General features: G+C 40.2%; 1 protein-coding gene across 2 annotated transcripts in view; it reads left to right on the top strand.

Moving 5' to 3' along the window:
* Window positions 1-24,765, top strand: part of DDC (dopa decarboxylase) — a 70,696-nt gene that overhangs the window by 1,610 nt on the left and 44,321 nt on the right. The window contains exons 1-2 of one of the 2 annotated variants that reach the window (XM_035316464.1): window positions 15,495-15,569; window positions 21,163-21,399. In XM_035316464.1, coding sequence (XP_035172355.1) covers window positions 21,199-21,399 — 201 coding nt within the window. In that variant the 5' untranslated portion in view covers window positions 15,495-15,569; window positions 21,163-21,198. Of the gene's footprint in view, window positions 1-15,494; window positions 15,570-21,162; window positions 21,400-24,765 lie in introns of those variants that run through there. The other variant, XM_035316463.1, reaches the window with a different exon arrangement.

Here is a 24,765-nt window from a genome sequence, read left to right as displayed (position 1 = left end):
AAGTTGTCTCAGTGGTAAAACGAGACTGTCACCTGTCCTGTCTGTTCCAGAGTGCTAATTTAGTAGAGTGAAATAGCAGGACCTGAGGGAAGTGGAATTTTCATCTGTTTATTTATTTAGAAATTATTATAAAAACAGTGTTAACAAAAAGGTTGCCAAAACCTTGTGTTTGTTTGGGAGAGTGGTAGGAGACAGGACATTTTTCAAAAAGGTTGAAAACTGGCTAATTAAACTTGTAAAAGTGTAGAAAAGTTAAGAGGTATTTTCCCTTCCCTCTTTACCAGTTGGCTTCTGCTGGATTTCTGTTTGATGGAAAGTGTGCAGAGACACAAGTAGGTGAGGGGATTGGTAGTAGTGTTTGATACAGTGAGTTGATACACTGTACTGGGGAGATGATGTAGTGTTTGATATACTGTAGTGGGGAGAAAACTGCAAAAGTTTAAGGATGCAAACTGTTTAAGGATGTCAGAAAGTGTATTTGGATGTTCAGCAGGTACATCTGAGAAATTTCCCTGCTCCTTCAGTCCTTCCCATATTCTTGCTTTAGTATATGGTTCTTACCCTTTTCCTTCCAACATACATGAAAAAGTGGTCTCTTTGTTCCTCTTGGGCACCAGAATCGATACGTTTTACAGCACATACTTCAGATCATATATTGCATAAACAGCAAGTGTAATGGTAAACAATATTTTGTAATACCATCACTTGTAAGTGGAAAAAAATTAGTCCAGCCAATACAGCAATCTCCATTTACTTCCAGTGCATCCTAGTCACAGTCCTGTTAGTCAGCTTGACTAAGTGCATTGCCCATACATGACAATGCATGGGCTTGTACACAGTATGCAGAACTCCAGCAGTCCTCAGAGGAGTGTCTCCCCATCTCACCACTCAATCTTCATGTAGGTTACGTTTCATCTCATGGCAAAGATACCTTTCCTGCAGAAAACATTTTGAATACAGCGAGTTTGTTGTAACTTTTTCACTTTCTTGATCACGTGGGGATTGTATCTCCACCTAAGAAATAAATGAGAAGAGATCGTAGGGTAAATAGTCCCTACTTGAAAAGCACATCGGGATTTTAATGTTAGTTTCTCTGTCAGAACTGGCAAAAGTGTTGTACACTTAAAGAACTGCTCTTAAACATTAATACTAACCATTTTTTTCCCCATTTGCTTTAGAAAGGACTCTCTTAAAATTCATGGCAATTTTGCTGTGCTTTGTGAAGGTGTAATAGTTTTTTGTCCTACCCTTATTGATTGTAAGTTTTTGGCAAATAATAGAGGAATTGGTTGGTTGTAGGAATTCAAATGTAATTTATTGTTGTTATTCTTTCTTGTATTATATCAGAGATATTACTTTACTCCTGATATTATTCTTAGAAGTTTCAAAGGCAGAAAAATAGATTTTTTCTCTAAGCAGACTACTAAGGAGAGGATTAATGCCAACATATCCTATTTTTTTTTTCCATTGGTTTTCCAGGCAAAGGTGTGACTCCAATACTACATAACCTATCCTTGGGTCTCTGTAAAGGATATACCTCCCAGTTAGTGACATAGTGATGTAGCCAATATCTATAAGACTGGGTATGCAGCAGAGTTTTGAAGTGGTCTGAACAAAGATAAGGTGGAAATTTTGCAATCACTGAGCAGGCTGTAAGAAGAGAGGACCTGGGACTTGTTTGATCTTAAAATTGGAGACAGCGGAAGTCATAGCAGGAGCAAGAAGCTGGAAAGCTTATAACCCTAAGAGAGGGTTTTTGGTAGCATGTCAGAGTTCTGAGCCAGGCTTGCCAAACTTGGCTTTGTGACATTCCTTATGTTTCAGAAAATTCTTTTCCTTTTATACCCAGTATCTGTCTGATTGCTAGGGTAATGTCAAGCACTGGCATGAGCAATACCGTTCTGCGGTTTGGAGTTAAAGGGTTGCATTAACGTCTTAAAATGCGTAGAAGGATGCTACAGAAAGGAAGGGAATATCTCTTGTTTGGTGGATAGGATGTAAAGTAATAGACTAATCGATAAAAAGATATCCTAGAAGGGAGTTGATGTATCAGTAACAATTGTAATACACTGGAATATTTTGTTTAGGAAGGCTATAAATTCAGTGTCAGAGTACTGCTGCCCTGAAGTTGTTTATAATGCCTCCCCTCTTTGCAAAAGTCCTGTTGTGGCGAATGTGACCTGTTGACAGGCTGTTTCACTTAAATGAAGAAGTCACGGGTTTTAGATATTCTTTTCTCTGGCACACGACAGAGCACACATACACGTATGTGAAATAACAGGACTATTTCTTTAGGACACTGCAAGCATCATTATTAAGACTACTCAGTCATGTTTAAAGGATTTCAGAAAATTCAGAAAAAACTACACGACGCTTCCTGCTTTTAGAAACAATCCAAGTACAGAATCCCAGAATCACCTAGGTTGGAAGAGACCTCCAAGATCACCGAGTCCAACCTCTGACCTAACACTAACAAGTCCTCCACTAAACCATACCACTAAGCTCCTGATCTAAACGTCTTTTAAAAACCTCCAGGGATGGTGACTCAGCCACTTCTCTGGGCAGCCCATCCCAATGCCTAACAACCCTTTCCGTAAAGAAGTTCTTATGGGGAATTAGAAACAACCCAGCTGCTCCTAGAACCTGATGTGTGCAGTTCCAGGTGAATATACACTTGCAGATACATGGGACGGGCTGAAAGCTGCCAAAAATGCCAGCACCCCAGAAAGGCAGCGGGCAAACACCTTTTCCCTTCAGGCTATACCATAAAGGAACTGGTCATTGCAACAGGGCTCATACTGACCTTTCCCATACTGTTCCTTTAAAGGGAGAGAGCGAGAATAAATGCAAAGGATTAAGGAGGTGATATTTCTTTACTGGCATCCTGTGGGTGCATTATCTTGCACGTTCAGAGACCTTTTTCTTTGTAGCTCGCTCTGATTTGCACATTTCTTTGTGCAATTTTAAAAAGGTTGGACAGTTTTCCCTGAAGAAATACATGTGCCTTCCAGCAGTTTTAAATTGCTCGTGATATGTTTGATATCCTTATACATCTGCCACCCCATCAGAATCTTGCTGAGCTCTTGACTGCAGTGCTTCCTGTGGTAATTATATTTTCTGCAGTTTTAACCACACATCATGGGAAAAAAACTGTTTCCTTTTGTCTGTTTTTAATCTGCTGTCTTTTAATTTCACTGAGTAGTCCCTCTCGGGCTTTTGAAAATTGAAAAACAAAAGTCCTTCATCTTTTCCCTTTGCTCTTTCCTTCCTTCTCCCTTCCTTGGCTTCCTGACGTTGCTCTATTTTCGAAGCTAACCAGGCCCACTCATTTGAATCTTCCCCAGAGGAGAGGGTAGTGCCTTTGAGGAGAAATCTTCTCTTAAACTCCAGGAGAGCAGCAAGGTTTTTTTGCAAGTGAAAATCTGAGAGCATATTGAGCATTCCGGAACCGTTCCAGCAATAGATCAAAAGTCACTGGAAGATTTTTTTTTGTATAATTCACCAACTTGTTCTTACTGGATGAAAAGCCCTTGCTATTCTTGATCCTGTTACTTATTAAATGGAGGTGTTTGTTCAGCAATGCCACCAAGGTTGCTTAGACTGAGTCCATTAGTTTGGCCCGTAAGATTCTGGGGAGTTTAATTCCACCTCCCCTCCGTAGGCTATGGTACTTCAGAATTAACGTTACTGAGCTCCCCAGGATTTTGTGTCGTGTATTCAGCAAGTGACATTCCTAGCTGTCCTCCCCAGTTCTGCTGCTGCATCTTTAATGGGAAAAACAGAAAGGGTTGGGGATGATGTCCTTACTACAAGCTCTCCTATGCTTAGTAACAAATATTTGCTAAGAAATACAAAAGTAATGCTTCTTTCATGTATCTTAGGCAGCTGCAGTCGTCTGCCTGACCCCCTTGGCAGGAGCTGGGACTGAGATGGGATACACAAAGCATGGGCCAGGAGAAATGCACCCTGTAGTGATGGCTAGTGACAGGTCTGAGGCTGAGATGAGGAGTAGGCTTGTGCTGTAATAAAAGGTGGACTAACAATTAGAGAACTTCTGGGAGAGAAAGAGGAGTATAGTGTGTATTTTTCCCTATGGTTATTGACACCTGCTCAAGACGTTTCATTAAATGGTAGTATTTTCTGCCCAAGTATAAAAGACCAGCTAATTTTAAAGAATTTACATAGGTAGTGGAAAAACACATGAAACAAAGTAATGGATCTCTGCATGAGAAGAAATGATGACTAGAGAGTATTTCCTTTGAAAGATATAAACTAGAAAGGTTTCACCAGTATCTTGATATTAAATATTAAAAACATCCTAAGGATGATCTAAATTTGATTTAAAAAACAAAACAAAACAAAAACACCATATCAGTAGTTTTTCTAAATAGTGCATAAATGAAGTTTAACGTTATAATGTAGACACAGAAAGGGTTGATTTTAGTGAAATAGTTTGGAAATCTCTGTATGACTACTCAGTATTAAGGACCAAACATTAATGGGGGTATGCAGTCAAACTTTATTATAAACGTAGATACAGAATTATCACTGCCCAGAAATATAAGTCCGGAAATCAAGTAATGTTTTCATATTCATTCATTCCCCTTAACAAACCAATTCAACTGATTAATTCAAACGAACCAATTCAGTGATGAAAACATTTGGAAAGCTTTGTAAACAATAACAGCCGAAAGTGGGAAAGTAAGTAATAGAAAGCGTGTGCTCAAACAGAAGACATTTCAGAAGACACAAAAGCTTCTTTCTGGCATTTTTGTTGAACTTCCCCTGCCCAGCTCAGGTGCCGGTACAGGCCTCCTCGGGCAGTCACCAGCCTGCAGCAGGGCCCTGCTGTAATCCCGAGTGGTTTCACCGCTTCCACGTGGCCTGAGCCAGCAGAGAAACAGCCAGCTCGAGCTGGATGCACACTGTGCACATCCTCTTGTGCTTTTGCTTTCTTTCCTTTATGTTTTTTTAGTGTTTTGATTGTTTTTCTCCTATCATAATTTTCTATTCCTTCACTATTTTTTTTTTCCTCCAAGGAAATTTAATGTTGGCATCTGTCCCTAGAATCCTTTTTTAAATCAGCTTGTACTAGAAGTTATTTAATTATTTAGTGATACCTTCCTCGTCATGTTTGTTGTGGATAATAAAACACAACTGTCCAGCCTTTGCTCGGGTGGGGATGTAAACACATGTTTATATATGTTAACCTCCTGTCACAAGATTTTTCCAGGCTCTCAGAAATCCTTTATCTGCTGCTTGCTGCCATGGCAGGAGCATCGTGCTCTCGTCTCCCGTTTTCTGCTGCCGTGCACATGCCAGAAAGATTTTCTGGCACTGCTGGCTGGGAAGACTCTTCTTCCTTTCATGTCCCTGCCTTGCCAGCTTTCAAATTCCATAATTCCACCATTATGGAATTATAAATAATTATACACTTACATACCTGGAGAAGAGGTATGTGTGCTTTTTACTGAGGTCAACAGTTCTGGGACCGCCAGCTAGGCAGGAGCCTTGTTGTGCCAGGCTACTGAGAATAATGTTTATTATGATGCAAAATATAAATTAAAAAAATAAAAAAGAACCCATAGCCTTACAAAAGCGTATTGTGCTAATGAAAGATAAGAAGAAAAAATAAAATACATTATTGTGATTACATGCAAGTGTGAGGATTCTCTGTGACTGCATCAGCAGCTTAGCTAGTTACACGAATGACCTCAAGATTACCTGCCTGGGGCACACAGCCTGTGTGTGAATCCCTGCCCTGGGTTGCTCTTATGCCTGCTTCTACCTCCTCCTTTTAAAGTGTGCCGATATTTCTGTTCTTCATCCAGATGACTATGCTCCTGGCTTTGGGTGATTTCCTTTCTAGCTCCAGCCAGCCAGCTTGCTTAGACCTCAGGATTTACAAATTCACAAAGAAAAATGCATTTAAACTTTTTGAAGGTAAGGATGCCCCAAGGTTTGCAAAATCTGCCTGGGACAGAAAGCACAATCAAAGCCTAGCCGTCAGGACTCTGAGACAATGTCACAACTAAGTATCACCCCTCTCATTATCTCTTTATTAGGTGGAATCTGTTGAGGTCAGGAAGGATAAAAGACTTCCTGTCTACACAGCTACACAAATGGGATTTAATAAATATAAAATCTGATTACATGGTTGTACAGGCTAATAATTGTCCCATTTTTGATTATATATTTTTTTGAAGATATAATGAATCTGAGATTATTTTTACCCATTTAATCATCCCTTTCAAAAAAATATTTTTTACCATTAAAATAATTTGCCATGTTGAAAGTTGGTCTGTTCAGCCCACTAATTACTTAAGTGTGTGCTAGTCTTTAAGTGACTTTAAGTAGCAAAGTGTTTATTTACTATTACTATGGCTTCTTCACGTGTTTTCTTCCAAGGTAAAAATATATATATGTTTTTTTATGTCTGTTTGTTTTTTTCCTGCAACTTTTTCTTTATTGTGGATGTTCCTTTGGATAACATTTTTCTAATTCAAGAACAGATTTCTTATTCATTTTCACAGAAGTTTAAAAATACATGACACCCTTCTTGAACAACAGTTTTTAATGTAATGACTCTTTATTAACAGTCACTTTAAGGACCCATAACTTTGGGAGAAATATCATAGCCAGTAGTAGGAGTTAGGTGTTAAGGGTGTGGCGGCGGGAAGCCAGTTTTATTCATCTTACAAAATAAGAAACTGCATTACAGACTGGTAAGCAATGTCTGCTGGCACTTTTTCTCATCAGTTCTTATCTATCCTGCCGTTGAATGTTAAAAAACATGTTTCAATTACTTCATTTCATTTAGAAATTCATCCCTAACTCTGATGTTTCATGGCTCCTGAAACTTAAAATAAGGTTCTGCAAGTTGTACTGGACCTGTTGGCTTGTTTGTACTGTATTACTCGGAAGGACATATTCACATACTTCTGGTTTCTCTTGCTTGTTCCTAGCACAAAGTTTAACCTCCACAGCCCCATTCTTAAAATTATATAAAAAAAATTGTGATAGAGGCTGTTTGTTGCAGATTGATTTTAAGTATTTGTTCTTAGCGTACATACGTTTGGTACATAAAATGCAAAAGTTGTTGTGAAGAGTGGTGATCAGTACTCTGAAGCATTGAGCATTATTAAGAGAATCACATCTAATCCAGCTCAGCTTGCCACCACGTATTGATTTGTCATCTTCTTGCAGTTTCTACTGCTCAGCACTACTACGTGTTAGAAGTAAGACTGTACTTGTTTTCAGGAGAGGACTGGCCTGTTGAAAACATGCGGTCCCTACAGACTGCTGGTAGTTACTTCAGCAACAGAGACCTCCTTGACAAGTAGTGAAGATGCTTTGAAATTACTGAGATGATGCATCCAATTTTGTTTTATCCAGACACATACCACGTCCTTTTGCTTAGAACAGTAACTGCGAAAGGAAACTGGAAGGAAAACAAAACAAATTTAAACTAGAAGCACCATTCTTTTCTGTTCTTAAATTTCTTTGTGAAAGCAACAGGAAGGTTATCTTTTTAACCAAATAAGAAGTTGTATGAATATTGATAGCTCAGTCACTAATTTCAAGAGGTATTTAACAGGACAAACATGGAGAGAAATATGAACTAGGTCATGCAAGATAATAGAGTGTAGCTGAGAGCCGTGAGTACACGAAGTTGTCCTCACTGCTGTCATCTGCACATTATACTCAAGGTACCTCTACAATCCCGATTAAGTTACTTCAGCCCATTTTTCCTTGATGAGAAAGTGAATACGACCTCATTATAAGAGTACCTACAGTTGCACCAGTCCCTATTCCAAATCCAACAGGTGGAGCCATGGTAAATACTTCGTGTCCTACCACATTCTGGATCCCCTGTTCCCCAGACTTCATCCACGTGCCAGCTGAGGATGCTGCCATTGCAGCTTCACAGCTGATCTTCCTGGGTGGTAGCAGTAGCAGCCGGCAGAGCTATAGCTGTGAGCTGAAGGTAAGTGTAAATTGAGGCTCTAAGAATGCTGTTGGACTCTTCACAACAGCTTGTTATCCTAGGATTGGTAGAAGCAAACTACTTTTTGTAAGTACCCATTGAATATATGGATGTCACTTGATCATTCAATGACTAGGAACTGTCTTGCAGCATACAGAAGTCACACAATCCATCCCTTATTTAAATCACATTGATTTACATTATTTCCTTTACCTTAGCAGTGTCACAGGCTTAGAATATGCTTGATACTCATTGTGTTTGCAGTTGAAGAATTATGAGTTAAGCTCCTTTTTTATATAGTAGATTAATTATTCCAATTATTTTTCTTTGAGTTCAGTTACATAACCTGGAGACTACTCCAGGTAGTTTATGAGCCTATTATTGTGTAAGATACACTAACATTTCATCAAAATTATGATTTATTTATTGTGATTTTACATACCGAGCACACATTAAGAAACAAAATTAGCAGCCAGTATAAAATATTAACCGCTTGTAAATCACTCAAGTCGGAGCATGTAGATGCAGAGCAGTTTTCTTTATTTCTGCTTCAGTGAGTAATAGGCATAGGTTTGGATTGGTGTCGTGTTGAAAGAGAGAAGCTGAGAATATTATCACTCAGAATTCAGCAGCAGCTAAAGGCAGGTAAGGTATTTTGTTCCATGATATATTGCCAAGTATGTAAAATAAAATGTGCTGGTGAATCTCCTTCCTTCAGCTTACTTTCCCTCCATTCTGTATTTTCTGACCATTGAATCACAGACTCATAGAACCATAGAGTGGCTCAGGTTGGAAGGGGCCTTAAAGGTCATCTAACTCCAACCCCCCTGCCATGGGCAGGGACACCTCCCACCAGACCAGGTTGCCCAAAGCCCCATCCAGCCTGGCCTTGAGCACCTCCAGGGATGGGGCATCCACAGCTTGTCTGGGCAGCCTGCTCCAGTGCCTCAGCACCCTCTGAGTAAAGAATTTCCTCCTAATGTCCAAACTAAATCTATTCTCTTTTAGTTTAAGACCATTCCCCCTTGTCCTATCATTATCTACTTGAGTAAAAAGTCCTTCTCCATCCTTTTTATAAGACTCTCTTAAGTATTGAAAGGCTGCAATGAGGTTTCCCCGGAGCCTTCTTTTCTCCAGGAAGAGAGTGAAAAATTGCATTCCTTAAACAACTGATGAAGGTGGTTGTCTCTTAAGACTCTGCAAGTCAAGACCACTCCTAGATGAAACAAATAGTTCTAGATTTAAAGAATTAGCAGAAAGAAGGAAAAAAGAAACCATCTCAAAACTCCCAAAAGTGGACTGGATCATCGCTCAGAGAACTACACGGAAAGACTGGTATATAAACACAGATATCTTCTAGACCAGCAACATCTGACCTTAGCACACAGAGGTTCAAAATCTGTGCCTCTGACTGGAGAAAAACTTTGCCAGAGTGTGGCTGGGGAGGTGGTGCCACTTTAAACCTGACCTGGATTTAGGCCATTTGGATTCCAACTGGAGCTGGAGCCAAACGTGGAAACAGAGAAAAACAAGCTGGAAGAGAACAGCTCTTCCTAGCAAAATATTTTAAGGAAGCTGCTCCCGAGGACATACCCATAACCACACAACATATGGCAAAGGCTTGCATCTGTACTGAAAAACAAGAACTTGAACTCTCTCTGAGCACAAAGGTAACGAGTGACTAGGACTATCCTTGTTTAACTGCCTGTCTCCTCCAGCCACATGTAAATCCTGTCTAAATGAGTGCCTTTCTGTCCTAATGATAATGTGGGAGCAGTGATTATCTGAGGTGTGGAAGTTAGCAGTATTGTAAAAGAGAACAGATGGCAGACGGTTTTGGCTGGGGATATGGCTAGCTGTGCTGTGGTGAAGCTACCTGCAGCAGCTTCAGCTGTTACCTTTCCTGGCTGTCTGTTTTGCCTCCTTGCAGGAGATGATTGCCCATCCTACAGAGTTGGCAAGATGGAGTGTGTGAACACTTGGTGGCTCTGGTGGGAAGCCTTACGTCTTAGCTGAAATGCATCTTCCTAGGCAAAAATCACACATCGCACTCAAGCAGTTGAGACGTGTACATAGATCGCTGCCAGCGCTGAGATGGAGACAATAACCCACCACAGAAGGCAGTGAAGGTTACCTCGCTCACTGTGAGTGTGTGCGTGACCAGAGAGCCCCCCGGCTGTGTGGAAGATTCAGTTCCCACTCAGTTCTCCAGAGTCCTGAGGCTGTTGCGCATAAAGTATTTTGTCTTTCTTGGAGAAAGTTTAAGTCCATGCACTTGGTAACTTTTATTCTTGTGTGTTTATTAAGAATAAATTCCCCAGAAAGTCAGTATTGGTCTTCTCTAGGAAGGTGGTCACGTTAGCACAGGGCTGAAGGGGAGTCAAAGATGCCTTTGCAACGAAGCTGTAGGGCAAGAAACGCCAGTATGATCCCTTGCCATAATCTCAGACAACTGGGCATCAATGTGCTCTTTACAAGGAGACTCCAATGTTATTCTCATCCCATAAAGAATGACTTGAGGCTTATGTTGGTGGCAAACGCACTTCCAAGCTTATTGCAAGCAGTATGGGGTAGCGCTTTGTCCTCATGACAATGCGTTAATCACAGCCAGTGACAAAATCCCTTCTAGACCAAGCACTGTGTGATCTTTGATATCTTGGTAAACAGCGATCAAAACAAACCACTTGCATAAGAACAAGCATTGCATTGTTTTCCTTCTGTATCTCAAGCCATCTTTTTCCTCACACCTCATCTGGGTCCATCTTTTCACCCACACAGCGGACTATTCAATTCATCAACCTGTTGCTATAATATGCTTTTCTGACACGAGGTCTTATTATCACATTTAAGCCCTTTTAGCAGTTCATCTTTCAGCAGAGGTCTTATTAGCACATTTAAGCCCTTTTAGCAGTTCATCTTTCAGCCGTAGCATCTGTGAGGTTTACAGTGGTCAGGGCTTTAGGGAAGTTATTTCTGTGAGCAGTGTGTGGCTGGATGAGTGCCCCAGCAGTGCCTGTACCTCTAGGTTAAGCACATCTCAGTTTACAGCACAAGCTATTCCTATCTGTGTATTGGAAGAACATGCATGCTGTGATGGCAGCCTGCTCTCACTGTGACTCTTCACAGCCTGTCAGCTTTTCTATTGACACTTTTTCAGTTCATCACAACCTCTCTTTCTTTAGGCGTGCTTCCATAAGACTAAAATGCTTAGGCTTGAACCAGCAAGTGTAAGTTAACTCCTCTGAAGCTATGTTTGAGTCTGCATCCACGTTCACTTCGTTAGCAGTTCCTTTCTATCCATCTTTGGTTTACCTTCACACAGACAGCAATATGGAACTGAACAGGGACAACAAGTCACATAAAATATTCATGAAATAAAAGACACTTTCCCAGTTTGTCAGCCCTGTCTGAGAGTCATCTCCTGGCTAATCTGTTGCAAAGTCTACTTATGTTCTGCAGGAGATTTAGTTTTTATCCTCATACAATGCAAGTAATCCATCTATTTGTGTCTGAAGGCTTTATTTAATTCTTACTCTCTTCCAAAGGTAATACACTCTCTGTTTTTTTTCCAAAAAATTTAGTTGCACATTTCTGCTAAAATATTCATTTCTTGGCTCATCTTTGTGGCACATGCAAATTTGGGCCCTGTTTACGGAATATATAAGGACATATGGTACATCTGAGTGATTCTTAAGTCTTTCTTTCCTTTTCCTTTTTGTAGGTAATTTTCTCTTCCATTACCAGTATTACTGAATTCATGGAAGAGTATATTGAGGGGAAAAAAAAAAAAAAAAGGCAGATAAGAACAGGGTTTTACTACTATTTCCTTCTGAAGAAGCAACAGTCAGGGAAGCATGAAAAAAGTCCTGCAGCCTCCAAAGGTCATCCTCAAGCTACAGATGGGGAGTAAATCAAGTATGAAGCAATAACCCAGTGTTTGTTCTGAGGTGTGGACAACAGTGGCTGTTCTTTTGACAACAAATGTTGAAACAAGAACAAACTGTGTGGTAGCATAATTCCAAATTAATTGCTTCAAGTTTTTTTTTCCTCAGAGTCTAAAATATTGATAGAATCTGGGTCAATTTAAAGCTGTTCACTTTATTGCTAAGATTTGTTCAAACAACATAACGTTTGGTGATCTGCAGCACAAACACATTGTGTCCAAATGTAGTCACACCAGGAGGCAGCATGAGAAATGCTATTCCTCCCAGGTGAGGGAAAAATAAAGTTGGGAGTAACTTAGGTAATCGTAACTGGACTGAAGGGTTGGGAAAACTGCCTTTTAACTTCTAAGGTGCGTTATATAGCAATGGAAGAGATGAGAAATACTGGGAAGTGGATGCAAGCTGTTTAACTGCCACTGCTTTGATCCATGTCTGGTTCTCACAAACTGGTACAGGGGGCTGCAGAGTGGCTGATAACACATTGTCTGTATCGTTCTCCAGGGCTGAGCTGGAGCCTCCTGTTCAAACATGTTATCTCTCCCAGCTCCTTGGCAAACCACAGAGTTGAGCAAAGATGTAACAATGGGGATGAATTGTTACCATCGTTGCATGGGCAAGCATTATTTATCATCGTGAGGGCAACATACTTCCATGTGCAAAAACATACTGATGCCTGTCTCCTGTTAGCTCTTTTGAGTGGCATGGTCTGTTGGTTGCTTACCAAGGAGTCCTGGCCTTTGAACCTTTCAGGATCATCTGTTATTTCTCACACACTGGCATCTTGAGTTATGAAACAATTTTGCAATAAAGGTAAGCTCCTCTATTCATTGTGTTTCAGCAGTAAGAGAAATTCTCTGGGAGGGAGCCAGTATACTCAAGGATTTGGAATAAATTTACCAGGCCATAGCCAACGCCTGCTGTACTTGACTTGTGTGGCAAGGTTTTGGTAGCAGGGGTCTGCAGGGTGGCCTCTGTGAGCAGGGGCCAGCAGCTGCCTCATGTCAGAGCAGAGCCAGCTCCAGCCAGCTCCAAAAGGGACCTGCTGCTGGCCAGAACTGAGACAGGGAGTGACCGCGGTTGGGCCTCTGGGAGAGCAGATTTTGGAAAAGGGAAAAATAAAGCAACTGCTGTACAGTTCAGTGCAGCAGGAGGGCAGGAGGTGCTCCAGGCATGCAACAGCAGTTCCCCTGCGGGCTGTGGAGAGGCCCCTGGTGGAGCAGGCTGTCCCCCTGCAGCCCATGGGTCCCACATGGAGCAGATCTCCACGCTGCAGCCCGTGGAGGAGCCCCTGGTGGAGCAGGTGGATGTGGCCTGGAGGAGGCTGCGGCCCATGGAGAGCCCCCGCAGGAGCAGGGCCCGGGCCGGAGCTGCAGCCCGTGGAGAGGAGCCCACGCAGGAGCAGGGGTCTGGGGGGAGCTGCTGCCCATGGGGGACCCGTGCTGGAGCAGTTTGCTCCTGGGGGATGGACCCCGTGGTATGGAGCCGTGTGGGAGCAGTTCTTGAAGAGCTGCTGCCTGTGGGCAGCCCCCCGCAGGCTCAGTTCGGGAAGGACGGCATCCCATGGGAGGGACCCCACGGGGAGCAGGGGCAGGGAGTGACTGTGAGGGAGTGGCAGAGACGAAGTCTCCCATTGCCCGTTCCCCTGCACTGCTCGCAAGCAGGAGGTAGAAGAGGGTGGATGGGGGGAAGGTATTTTAGCTTGCATTTCGTTTCTCACTGTCCTAGTCCACCAGTGTTAGGCAATAAATTACATTAACCTCCCTACGCTGAGTCTGTTTTCCCCATGATGATAACTGGTCCGACTTGTCCTTATTTCAACCCTTGAGTCTTTTTTCATCATATTTTCTACTCCGTTCTTTTGAAGATGGGGAGTGAGAGAGTGGTGTGTTACAGCTGAGCTGTCTATCAGTGTGAAATGATCTTGCTTTTGTCCACAACAGGAAGATTCTGTTAAGCAATGACTTGTGTATTACCAACAGTTGGTATGGAGAATTATGAGAAGTAATACTAGCCAGAAGAACTATTAAAATTACAGAAGGAAATGGGATATACCTTTTAGAAGGGCATTTATTTCCCTTTATACCCTTGCCCATTGTTCCTTCCACATTTCATTTCTTTCTTCTTTTTCAGGGATGAAATAAATATAATTTTAATACGACATGTAAGTATTCCCTGTTCATAGCAACTTTTAAGGCAAGTTACAGGTACAGCAGAGAGGTACAAACACATCAGGTTACTGTGAGGTTTTATTCCGACATTCTGATTAAAACAACATTTTCATACTCAAGTCTTAATTTTAATTTCACTTTTTAAAATTTCCTTTGAAATTTATTTACCTTTTGCAACCCATTTGGATGAAACATCAAAGATAGATTGAGTTATCTTTATGTTTACTAGACACCTTCAGATTCTGTATGTCTTAAACCCTTGCAACATATTTAGGATTTATTGCTAAAGCACTTCTATTCTTGCGGGGTCCCAGTTTGTCCAAGCTCTAACCCTGCTCAGTCAGGAGTTGATCTGCAGTGGAAAACACTGAGCCAGCTGCAACTGGGACTGGGATTTCTCAGTGCTTGCAAGGTTATGGACTGACCATTACACCAGGCACAACCCCAGAACTGAAAATGCAAGTCCAGTCACAGAACAACGTCAGGCACAATGAAATCTTCAAGCCGATCCACAGATTTTCATTTGCATTTTTATTTTGAATAGGCTCTTTCAGAATTGTTAGCAGAGTTATGATTGGGTTTGTATCAGTATAACAGCAAACACAGCTGTCACAGTTTTAAAAGATATGACAGAAGAGAAAGTTTTCCTCCTTCACAAAAAGGTTGGCTGTAATACTCCGGTGCGCTGAAGACCAGGGTGAGAGCAGTGGCTGTCCCAGATCTCCTGCCACCACTACCTGGCTATAAGCTGTTTAGGGCTAGGAAGTGTTGATACTATTTTTCCAACAAACTTGAACTAAATGGAAAATGACAGGCAGTCACCTGGTTTCATCTAAGAGAGAGAAGTCCCCATAAAATTTTCCTTTGAGAACAGAAAAAAAAAAAAAAAGAAAATTTCCTGTTGCATTTAAGTGTACATTTGACGAAAGAGGGAAACTGGAAGAAGTATGATACAGCGTAATTGAGGATTATCATTAGACTGTTAATCCAATATGTATACCAGTTCAGAGGTTGCAGAGCTTTGACTGGTATTTCAACCTCATCTGTGCTTTCTCCCTGAAAATAAGATTTCACAGGAGCGGTTCAACGCACTGTTCTCACAGCAACAGCCACAGCAGAAATGCCAGAGTGCGTGAGGCAGAGCAGGAGTGTGTGGTCAGGCACTCATGGAAAGAAACGTACGTGACTTCATTTAGCAGTTAACGTAGGTAATGGCCATCTCTCAGTTACATCAGTCCGCCTTTTGGGTGGCTTTTTTCTCTAAATATATTTTGGAGGAGGTGTGGGAGGAGGGGGAGATGCTGCTGCTGAATGTTAAATGCAAAGCACTAGGCTGTGATAGGCTGAGGGGACGGGGATCCTCTGCCTATATATACTGGCAGCTGCATTCTCTGCGCTTTATAGCTGTCACACAGGAGCAAAGACAGACAGGGAGACAGAGAAGAGAAGGAAAGACCTTACCAACTCGCTGTAAGTAATATTCTTTGTCCTTAAAGCCTTGTGGTTGTTCGATTCAAGTTGGTACGTCTGGATTAGTGCAATAATTGGTTACTTGGAGTTGGAGCTCAGCTAATAAACAGCCAGCCTGTGTTATTTTAGGGATAATCCAGGATGCTCAATAAAGCATTTCCTTTTAATCTAAGTTTGCATGATGTAGTGTTTGCTTCTCATTTTTGTGTTTACTTGCTTTTACATGATTTATGTCAGCTATAAGCATTTACGTATGTTTCTGCAGAATGCCATGCACTCAGAAGTTTATAGCTTACCTTTCCAAGTGCACCAGGTTCGAATAACCATGCAGACCCTGAGAAATTCTCTGTGAAATATTCTGAATAATAACATTTTCAAGATAAATTCAACACATGACTTATTAGGGTGAGGTTTTCTTCAGAAATAGCCCTTTCCCACTACCATAACAAAAGCTCAGAAGGGAAAATTAGTAAGTGGCAGACTCTGTGCGAGTGACAGCAATGAATAAAACCAGCACGTACTAGTTGGAAAATGAAATTATTAAATGAAATGCAGGGCCTGTAACATATATACCTAACTCTTGCCTTGTACAAAAGTAGAAGTACAGAGTAGATCTAGTTCCTTCCTACTCGCACTGAAATTAAATTCATCTTGAAGTCCTTATTTAAGCAATACTCCAATTGTCAGTAGTAGAAATTCAGTTTAATAGTCGCAACATCTGCAAAAACCTTCAGCTTCTTGGGTTCAATAGCAGAAAGTCTTCCAGCAATGTCACTGTAGCATCCCGGACCTTTAAATTACACTATTTTCTGCAACAAACAGTTGGCAGAATATAAAGTGCACTTGTCTCATTTATTGGAAAGATATATAGTTACTGCTTTTTTTGAGCCAGTGCAGCCATTGGTTTAAGTTGTTATTGGTGTCTGTGTGTTCTTCCTTTCTGTATTTAATAATAAGTGCTGCTCAAATGTTTTATTGATGTTAGTTTTTTATTATTATTATGATTTCGCTTTGATCAACTTGAGAACAGGTGCTCATAAAATTACATCAAATATACCTCCTTCCTCATTTACTATCTTTATATTTTCTCTTTTTTCTTCCTTCTTTTTCCTTTTCTTTTTCTCTCAGGCTTCTCTTCTATTTTTTTTTTCTTTTTTTTTTCTTTTTTTTTTTTTTCCCATTAGAAATTTCCTGGTAGTATTTAGCTATCTTTTACATTTTATACTTAGTTAATATGCACACACATAAAAATATAATCTAAATTAAAGATCAAAGAGCTTATATATGAATAAAGCTAAAGATAAACTCGTATCATTTAAGGTGAATATGGTTCTTGCTCTTTCCTGAAGTTAATAGCAAAACTCAATCTTCTGCAGTAAAGTAGGACTTGATCCAAAGAAGTATGCAGTATTGACGATATCAGTGGATGTTCGTTGGGAACAGAAGTCATAATATATGACTCAGACATAATGTATGTTTGATAAACTTACATTTTATCAACCCAAATGAGGCTTTCAATGAATTTGCATAGACCGTGCTTTCAAAGTATCAGGGGTTGATTATTAGGGTGGGTGCTTCCTGAAAAGCTGTGCTCACCTCACCTCAGTTGGAGTTCAGCTGGCAGATGTTGAATATGCTGAAATTAATCCTGGGAGGTGTGGGATCCCTGGGGCATGGAACCTTTACCTGTCTTTATTGCCTTGGTAAAAATAGACCACTATCAAGAGCTTCAGAGAGAGTATTGGCTTCTGTGAAGTTTCCATTTCATTTCGGAAACTCAGCCTGCATTATTTTTCAGTTGAAGTCCCTTTGACGTAAGTGGATCTTTCCAAGTACACTCAGATTGTAACACTCAGCCCTTCAGAAAATATGGGTACTCTCAAGCAGTTCAGACCCTAGGGGCTGAGTTGCCTGAAGTATTTTTCTCCTTAGAAAATCCCATGCCAAATTTCTAAAACATCCTGCCTACCAGGAACTTCTGCGCTCGTTGTGTTGTTGCGCTATACACATTGCACATGCACGTGAGAGGCAGAAGTGAGAAGCTTCCTGTACTGGTAGAAAGGTGAAGTAATTTGCATTTTTATAGTACTAACTGGTCAGCATTACAGTTGTCAGATATTCAGTCTACTGGATGTGGCTTCCGTAGCGAACAATGCTATTAGGCAGATGGAGTGAGGTCTGTAAGGAATAACTGAGGAGGAGAGTAAAAATAGGGATGAGAGTGTAAGTGGTCTTGTCACTCACAGAAGGGCAGATGTAAAATAGGAGGTGAAAAGGGAAACTTAGATGACCACTGTGTACTATGCAAGTACTGGGCGTTCACGGTTCCCTGTGAGATACATGTATTACAGTAGTGACGGCATTTGCAGGCAAGGAACTTTGAGGAAAGAAGATGCACAAATACATAGATATGGACAGATGTTCATTTTAACTTCTCAGCATTGTGTTTGGGGGAAAGAAGAATTAAGTACTTCGCTTCCAGTTGAAGTAGATTGATGTATTTCAGTAGATTGAACTGAATTCAAAGTTTTTTAGAGGTTAACTAGATATGAGTTTATATCAATTTATAACGCTGCAGTAACTCATGGCACATTTCAGGTGGATGCTTCATACTCCCATTTTTTTGTGCCTAAGCTTCCTGGATCGATTACCTATCCCATGCAAAACCATAGGTTTCCTCTATAATTTAGTTCTTTTTCCTGAATTTTGAGAATGCTGTTGCAACACTGTTATGAGATCCAAAACAATGTTAGGATGAGTCATTGGACCTCCCATACATGGGAAGGACGACAGCAATCAATGAATAAGAACTCAGTGATTATATAAATGTGTAGCTGGCAACCAGAATTGACAAATTTCAGTTCAGTGGTGACAGCCCCAGTCATGAAATGTGTACCTGATGTTTAGATCCAGGTTTTATTTGCTTAACCTAATATCCAGAAAAAACTTTGTGCAAACTGCTAATAATAAAAATGGCAATAAATTATATCAGTGTGGTATATAGAAGAAAGATGATGCAAATACTACTTGGAATAGAAAGAAATTTCAGATCCAAAAAAATATAGGTAGTAAAGAAACAGTCACAAGCTGTATAACATAGCATCACATATAAGCTCAGAACAACTCAGACACACAGATAAAAATAAATGTACTTTATCACATTATTACAACACGGATACTGTTTAATTTATGTCGTTCAATTTATACATTGGGGAAAGACTAAGAGAGCACAGAAACTTCTGTGTTAATGATCTGTCTTTGAGTGATATCAAGTAAAGCTGGAGAGCCAATGAAAGTATGGTGAAGCTCTTATCTGTCCTGACATTGTGCTGACAGTTCATTGGGCACACTGATATTGGATGAAATGTTCAGCTGAACAGATCTGTGTTTACAAGTCCAGGGAAACAGCATTAAGTCAGTGTTGAGCATTAGTAGTGCTGGAAGACCAAATCCACAAGTTCTGAGTCAGTTCACTCTTGGGCAACTCCCCTTAACTTGGCACTCACGGGTTAAATTCTTATTTTTAAAAGCTTTCATCTCTGACTCCAGAGGGGGAAAAAAACAACCAAAACCAAGAGTAAACAAACAGATTGCCATTGCAAAGTTCTTTAGAGCATGCTATAGCAATAAACTTATGAAATAACATTAAAAAAAATAATGACAGCATTGCTTAAGGGTTAAGGTAGAGATGCCTTAGGAAAGAAGGAAAGCTGTGCAATATTAGATTTTTTTCTGGTGAAAATCTAAGAACTAATGGAAAGAACTGTGCCTTTGGGTGTGATTAGTTTGCTGCCACAGAGAAGATTATTGATTACCACAGTCAATGCTGATTTATGTAGAAAGTTTATTAAAATTTTCAACTGTGATCAAAGATGTGTTAAATTAAAATGCACGTAGGATTTGGGATATCGAAGAAATAGAATCATCCTGGTGGTAAAGGAGGAGAAACAAAACTGCTTGCTTAAGCACAGTCTTTCAAAGGGGAGATGACACACAAACCTGCCCATCGGGATCCTCGAAGGCCCGTAATGATAACAATTGGTAATGCATTTCCAGCAGCTTAGTAGCAAGATCTGAGGAAGGTCCTAATTCCCCTTTCAGAAATGTACAGTGAGCCAATAAACACTTACATGGTGGTTAAAGAGAGTAATGCGATGCTAACATAATAGCAGCAAGAACAGCTTTGCCCTGGGGGGCTGGAAGGTGCTCCTGTGCAGATCCCCACTTCCCTAATTGGTTCGTGACCTACAGCAGCACCCTGCCTTCCTAAATAACAGCAGCAGCTGCTCCACAGAAATCCCAGATCCTCTATTTGTGGCAGCAGAGATGTCTCTAGGATGGTGTTTATCAACGATGTCTTTCTTTTGTAATGTGACAGTGCTAATTCAAGTATAATAAAGCCCAGAAGGATCTCTCTTTTCTCAAAATGATGCCCTCAATTATAAATCCTCAGCAGAAATAACCAATATCTAAGAAATTGTCTCTTAATTACATAATATTCATACTATGTTTAATTTAATTATTTCCTTACAAAGTGAAGATCTGAAGGTATGTGAACTAAGCATAATAATTATTTATGCCAGCAGCGCGTATCCTTGTTTCTTTCACCAATTTTATTTCTGGATCCCAAGGAACAGGATTATTCACTCACTCTGAGCGTATGAAGATGCTTGGGAGCTTTTTAGGAACTGTGGTCTCAGCCTTGTTTTGGTTGAGCACAAAAGTTGGTGGGGACAGGACAGCGGGAGCAGGCACCCTGGCAATATAAGTTTGTCTGCACAGCACTTTGCAGGCAAACTCCAGGTCAATCACCCTACCATACATCCCCTTGGGAGCGCTCACCCCTTTCTCCCTGGTGCAAAGTGTACCTGGCGCTGCTGCCCAACGTCTGGGAAATAGGGACAGCCCCAGGCAGAGCTTCTTCCTCCTGCAAAATACAGTACAGACCAACTCTAAGTGAATTCTGATTCAACTCTGAGTGAATTTTGATTGAACCTCAACAAGAAGTAAAGTTTTGTTGTAAATAGCACGGCATGTGCATTTATAGTGGAAGAGTAAAGAAGCTAAATCTTGAAACAAGACAAGAGGCAAGAAGTAGGTACAATGGCAGGGCAGCACAATGGATCACTGTGATAACTGTAGTTGTTATAGCTTGTTATTACAGATTATAACAGAGACACATAGCTTTCTATTTCCTTAAAACTCTTCTTTATAAGGCAAGAGGGAGCTGATTATTGTGTGAACAGTGCCATGTTCTTGTGTCGACCAGCAGCAAAAGGGATTAAGTCTGTGATTGATGAATCTTCATCAGTGTGCCTCTACTGCTCTTCTGGGATAAAGATAAGGCCTACCTGTGTTAATCTAATCTAATTCATGATGTAGACATCAAAGCTGTAGCAGCCTGGTTTACTTCTGAGCAACGTCCAACAGTGCATGGGTATTGGTGTAATATGCAGAAATTAAAAAAAAAAAAAAAAAAGGCATATGGTCTAATTTTTCCAAAAGGCCATAACAGTCATCCTAAAAATTACCTAAATAACAGGTCTGAAACTAGTGATATTTTCTTTCAAAAGTGACTTTTCTTTCTTTTTAGGTTTTCTTTTCTGATAGTTCCTAAACTCTGATACCCATGGATGCTGCAGAGTTCCGCAAGAGAGGGAAGGAGATGGTGGACTATGTTGCAGATTACCTGGAGAAGATAGATAAAAGACAGGTCTTCCCAGATGTGGAACCAGGATATCTGAGGCCCCTCATTCCGGACTGTGCACCCCAGGATCCTGAGAGCTTTGAGGATGTCTTTAAAGACATTGAGAAAATCATTATGCCAGGGGTAAGGAAAATGTTTCTGTAATGCAATATTCAATACTTCATTTAGGTATTCAAAGACTTTAAGAAAAGTGTGGGTGAAGGCTGTGCAGACAGACTGTCCAAACAGAAGCAGCGACATTGATTAGCTTTTAAAAGGGAGGAGTCCGCAGTATGTCCATAGTTAAATATGTTCCAACACTTCACACAAGTAATGCTTTCTGTTCTTGCTAGAAATAATCAAATCACTCTTTTGCTTGATGTAAAGCTTGCTTTTGGAAATAATCCCTTTTCCTCTCTTGAATCAGTTAAGGCAGATCTTCTCAACTTTCAATGTCATGTGATATATTTGCTACTTGCAAAGCACATTAAATATTTTATAAAATGGGATTTTTATTTGTCTGCTGTTCATAAGGTGTTCTTTCAAGCTGATCTTTAAATGTTAAAATTGTCTTACGAGACTTCTTTTTATTAGAGTTGACTAGAAAGGATTATCCCCAGTACTTTTTATGTTGACTTATTCTCCTAAATGTTGACTTCTTCTAGTACACTTTAAGGCAGATGGCCACTACCTAAATGTTAGTCTTTGGATAGATCAGTGTTGAACAGACAATGTGAAACAAAGCATCTGGCATTTGTTCCGTTCTGAATTTTTCTTCTTGTTTTACCACTGACGATATACCTTTTTTTATTTTAAATATATGCTTGTCTCCTGAGGACTCTAGGTAGCTTGAAGATGGCTGGATGATTAATAGGTGCTAATAAAGAATCCCTCCTTTGGATCCCTGCAATAACCATCTTGGATTGCTTCTCTGGCTGTAGATAGCTGATACGATTGCTATGTGACTAAACATGGAATCATTGCTCTGCAAATGTGTTTAGTCAGTGTACTGTAATACCAATTCCTCTTCATTGACCAGTGTAAATATTTGGTATTTGATATGTTTTTATCTTGTTTCTCTTGGAGCCAACCCTGCTGTCCTTTCACAGGCAAAAGCTCCACTGAAGTCAATGGAAATCGCTCCACTCTTCCCAGAGATTTGTGGAGGAAATCTTAAATCCAACAGAATTAAATCAGTGCAGATTCAATAAGAGAATTATGGCCAACATATGTAAATACTTTGCTGCTCATGGATATGATTGTTGTTATAACATTTTAAAGACAGTTTATACCAACTGTTCATGCTAAATGATAATTGAATAGTTAGATCATGAAATATGTTTAGTTATGAAAGCCTTTTTTCTTTTTCACTGGAGGAAAATACTAACCCTTCTTTCCTCTGTGAAGTAGAACAGAAAACACTTTGCTTTGAACTTATCACAATAACTTGAGAACATTCAATAAAATAATACCAAATTAAAAAATAAGAGATGAATCATTTGAGAATAGAAAGTGAGACACTGAATTCCAATTATGTCATCAACATGTCATGTTCCCTCTTACCTAAATTGTTTTTGCAAATAAATGGCAAATAAATTGACTTAGTAAATATAATACATTCTGAAGGAAAAAAAAAAGAAAAAAAAAAAGTTAGTATTTGTGACACCATGAGCACATACATCCTAGTTCTCCAGTAACTCTGATTCTGCCTGCATTGTTGATATTAAGTACTGAAGTCTCACATGAGCACAGAATCAGAGTCATAGGATAGCTGAGGATGGGAGATCATTTAGTCCACGCCCAATGCAGGGTCAGTTAGAGAGCACCATGACCAGTTGAGTTTTGATTATCTCCAGGGATGAAGCCTTCGCAACCACTCTGTTGTCCTGTTCCAAAGTTTGAGCACCCTCACAGTAAAAAAAATAAAAAATAAAATCTTATGTTTAAGTGGAATTTCCTGTGTTTCAATTTCCTTTTGTCTTGTCACTGGGTACCACTGAGAAGAATGTGACTTCATCTTTTTTACCCTACCATGATGCATTTATACACCTTGACACAATCCCTACCAAGCTTTCTCCAAGCTGAACAATCACAGCTCTTTCAGCTTCTTGTCATATGAGTGATGCTACAACCCATGAATCATCTTCATGTCCCTTCACTGGACTCAATTCAGTATGTTCGTGTCTTTCTTGTATTGGAGACCCCAGCACCAGACAAAAACTGCTCACCAGTGCTGACTAGAGGGGAAGGATCACCTCTCTTGACTTTCTGGCAACAGCTTTCCTAATGTGGCCCAGGGTGCTCTTAGCCTATTTTGGCTATATATAATAACCTTAGCAGGGCTTCTGGAGTTTCTGTCTGCCCTTCTGCATATACTGCTGCACAAACTGCTGCATCTGGTGGCTGCCCCTGTTAGCTGTGTCCACAGAAGCCAAAGTGTGAAAATGATGGAACTGTACAAACACATGGAGGCAGGGAGCATAAGAAGAACGTAGGATGGGAAGAATTATTAACATCTGTTTTAGACACCTTTAAAACTATTTGTAATTGATTTTAGGGGCTTCTGAAATTGGCTGTAGGGACAATCTATCCCCATTATATTTTCCCTTCATCTTCTTCCCATGCTTTTCCTGACAAGGTTAACAACTGTAAGTACACCTAGTGTTCTTAGCTGTAGTGCTCTTCTAATGTTTTACTCAGGAATGTCATATTTCCAGTTTATAAATGAGAAATGGGGCATCTTCAGAGAGAATAAGTAATATGACAGAGGTTGTAAAACCTCACATTGCTCATAAGCTATCAGACCCACAAGTGATTCTTGTTTCATGTTGACACCTCTGCTGTGTTCAGATATTTGCTACTCTTTGATGGCTGAAAAAGCGAACACGGTATTCCTTCAGATGACCAAGGATCAATCAGTTGTGAAAAGCAATAATGATGCATCCATTGTTGTCTTTACTCAATAGAAGAATAAGCATTCTTGAGAGGTAAAATTCTTTATGAAGACTTCTTGTGAAATTGGATGTAGACCCCGAAAGAGTAGTCCACTAAATGGTAATGACCATAATGGTGCTAAGTTTCTTATATTCTTATATATACACATGGACTGAGGAACAACTGTTGGACTCTGATCTCCACAGCAGGAAGCCAAGGTGGAAGGGATCTGGATGCAAAGATATCAGTGAGAGCACATTTCTCTCTGAGACTTGCTTTGTTCTCTGGAAATATATCTCCTTCTTTTTTTAGAGCCTAAAATGGTCAAGTTTAGTTTTGACTGCAGGTGGTACCAAAGACACTAATTTGCCCCCCTCTAGAGCCATTAAGCTATGAACTTCCAGTTGAAGCATCTATCCCTTCTATGTGGTAAGGGAACTATCTTGTTCAGACTAAGCAAGCCACAGAAAAGAAGGCATCCTTAGATGAGATCTGGGAAATAAAATGTGGCTGAGAAGCATTATAGTGGTAATTCTGAGCCCAAGACACTTATGTGTCAGTGTTTATCAGCAGAGG

This window comes from Oxyura jamaicensis, chromosome 2, assembly GCF_011077185.1.
Source record: "Oxyura jamaicensis isolate SHBP4307 breed ruddy duck chromosome 2, BPBGC_Ojam_1.0, whole genome shotgun sequence".
NCBI classification, from domain to species: Eukaryota; Metazoa; Chordata; class Aves; order Anseriformes; family Anatidae; genus Oxyura; species Oxyura jamaicensis.
The sequence above is the reverse complement of the archived record's forward strand: the minus strand, read 5'-3'. Positions and strand labels throughout refer to the sequence as shown.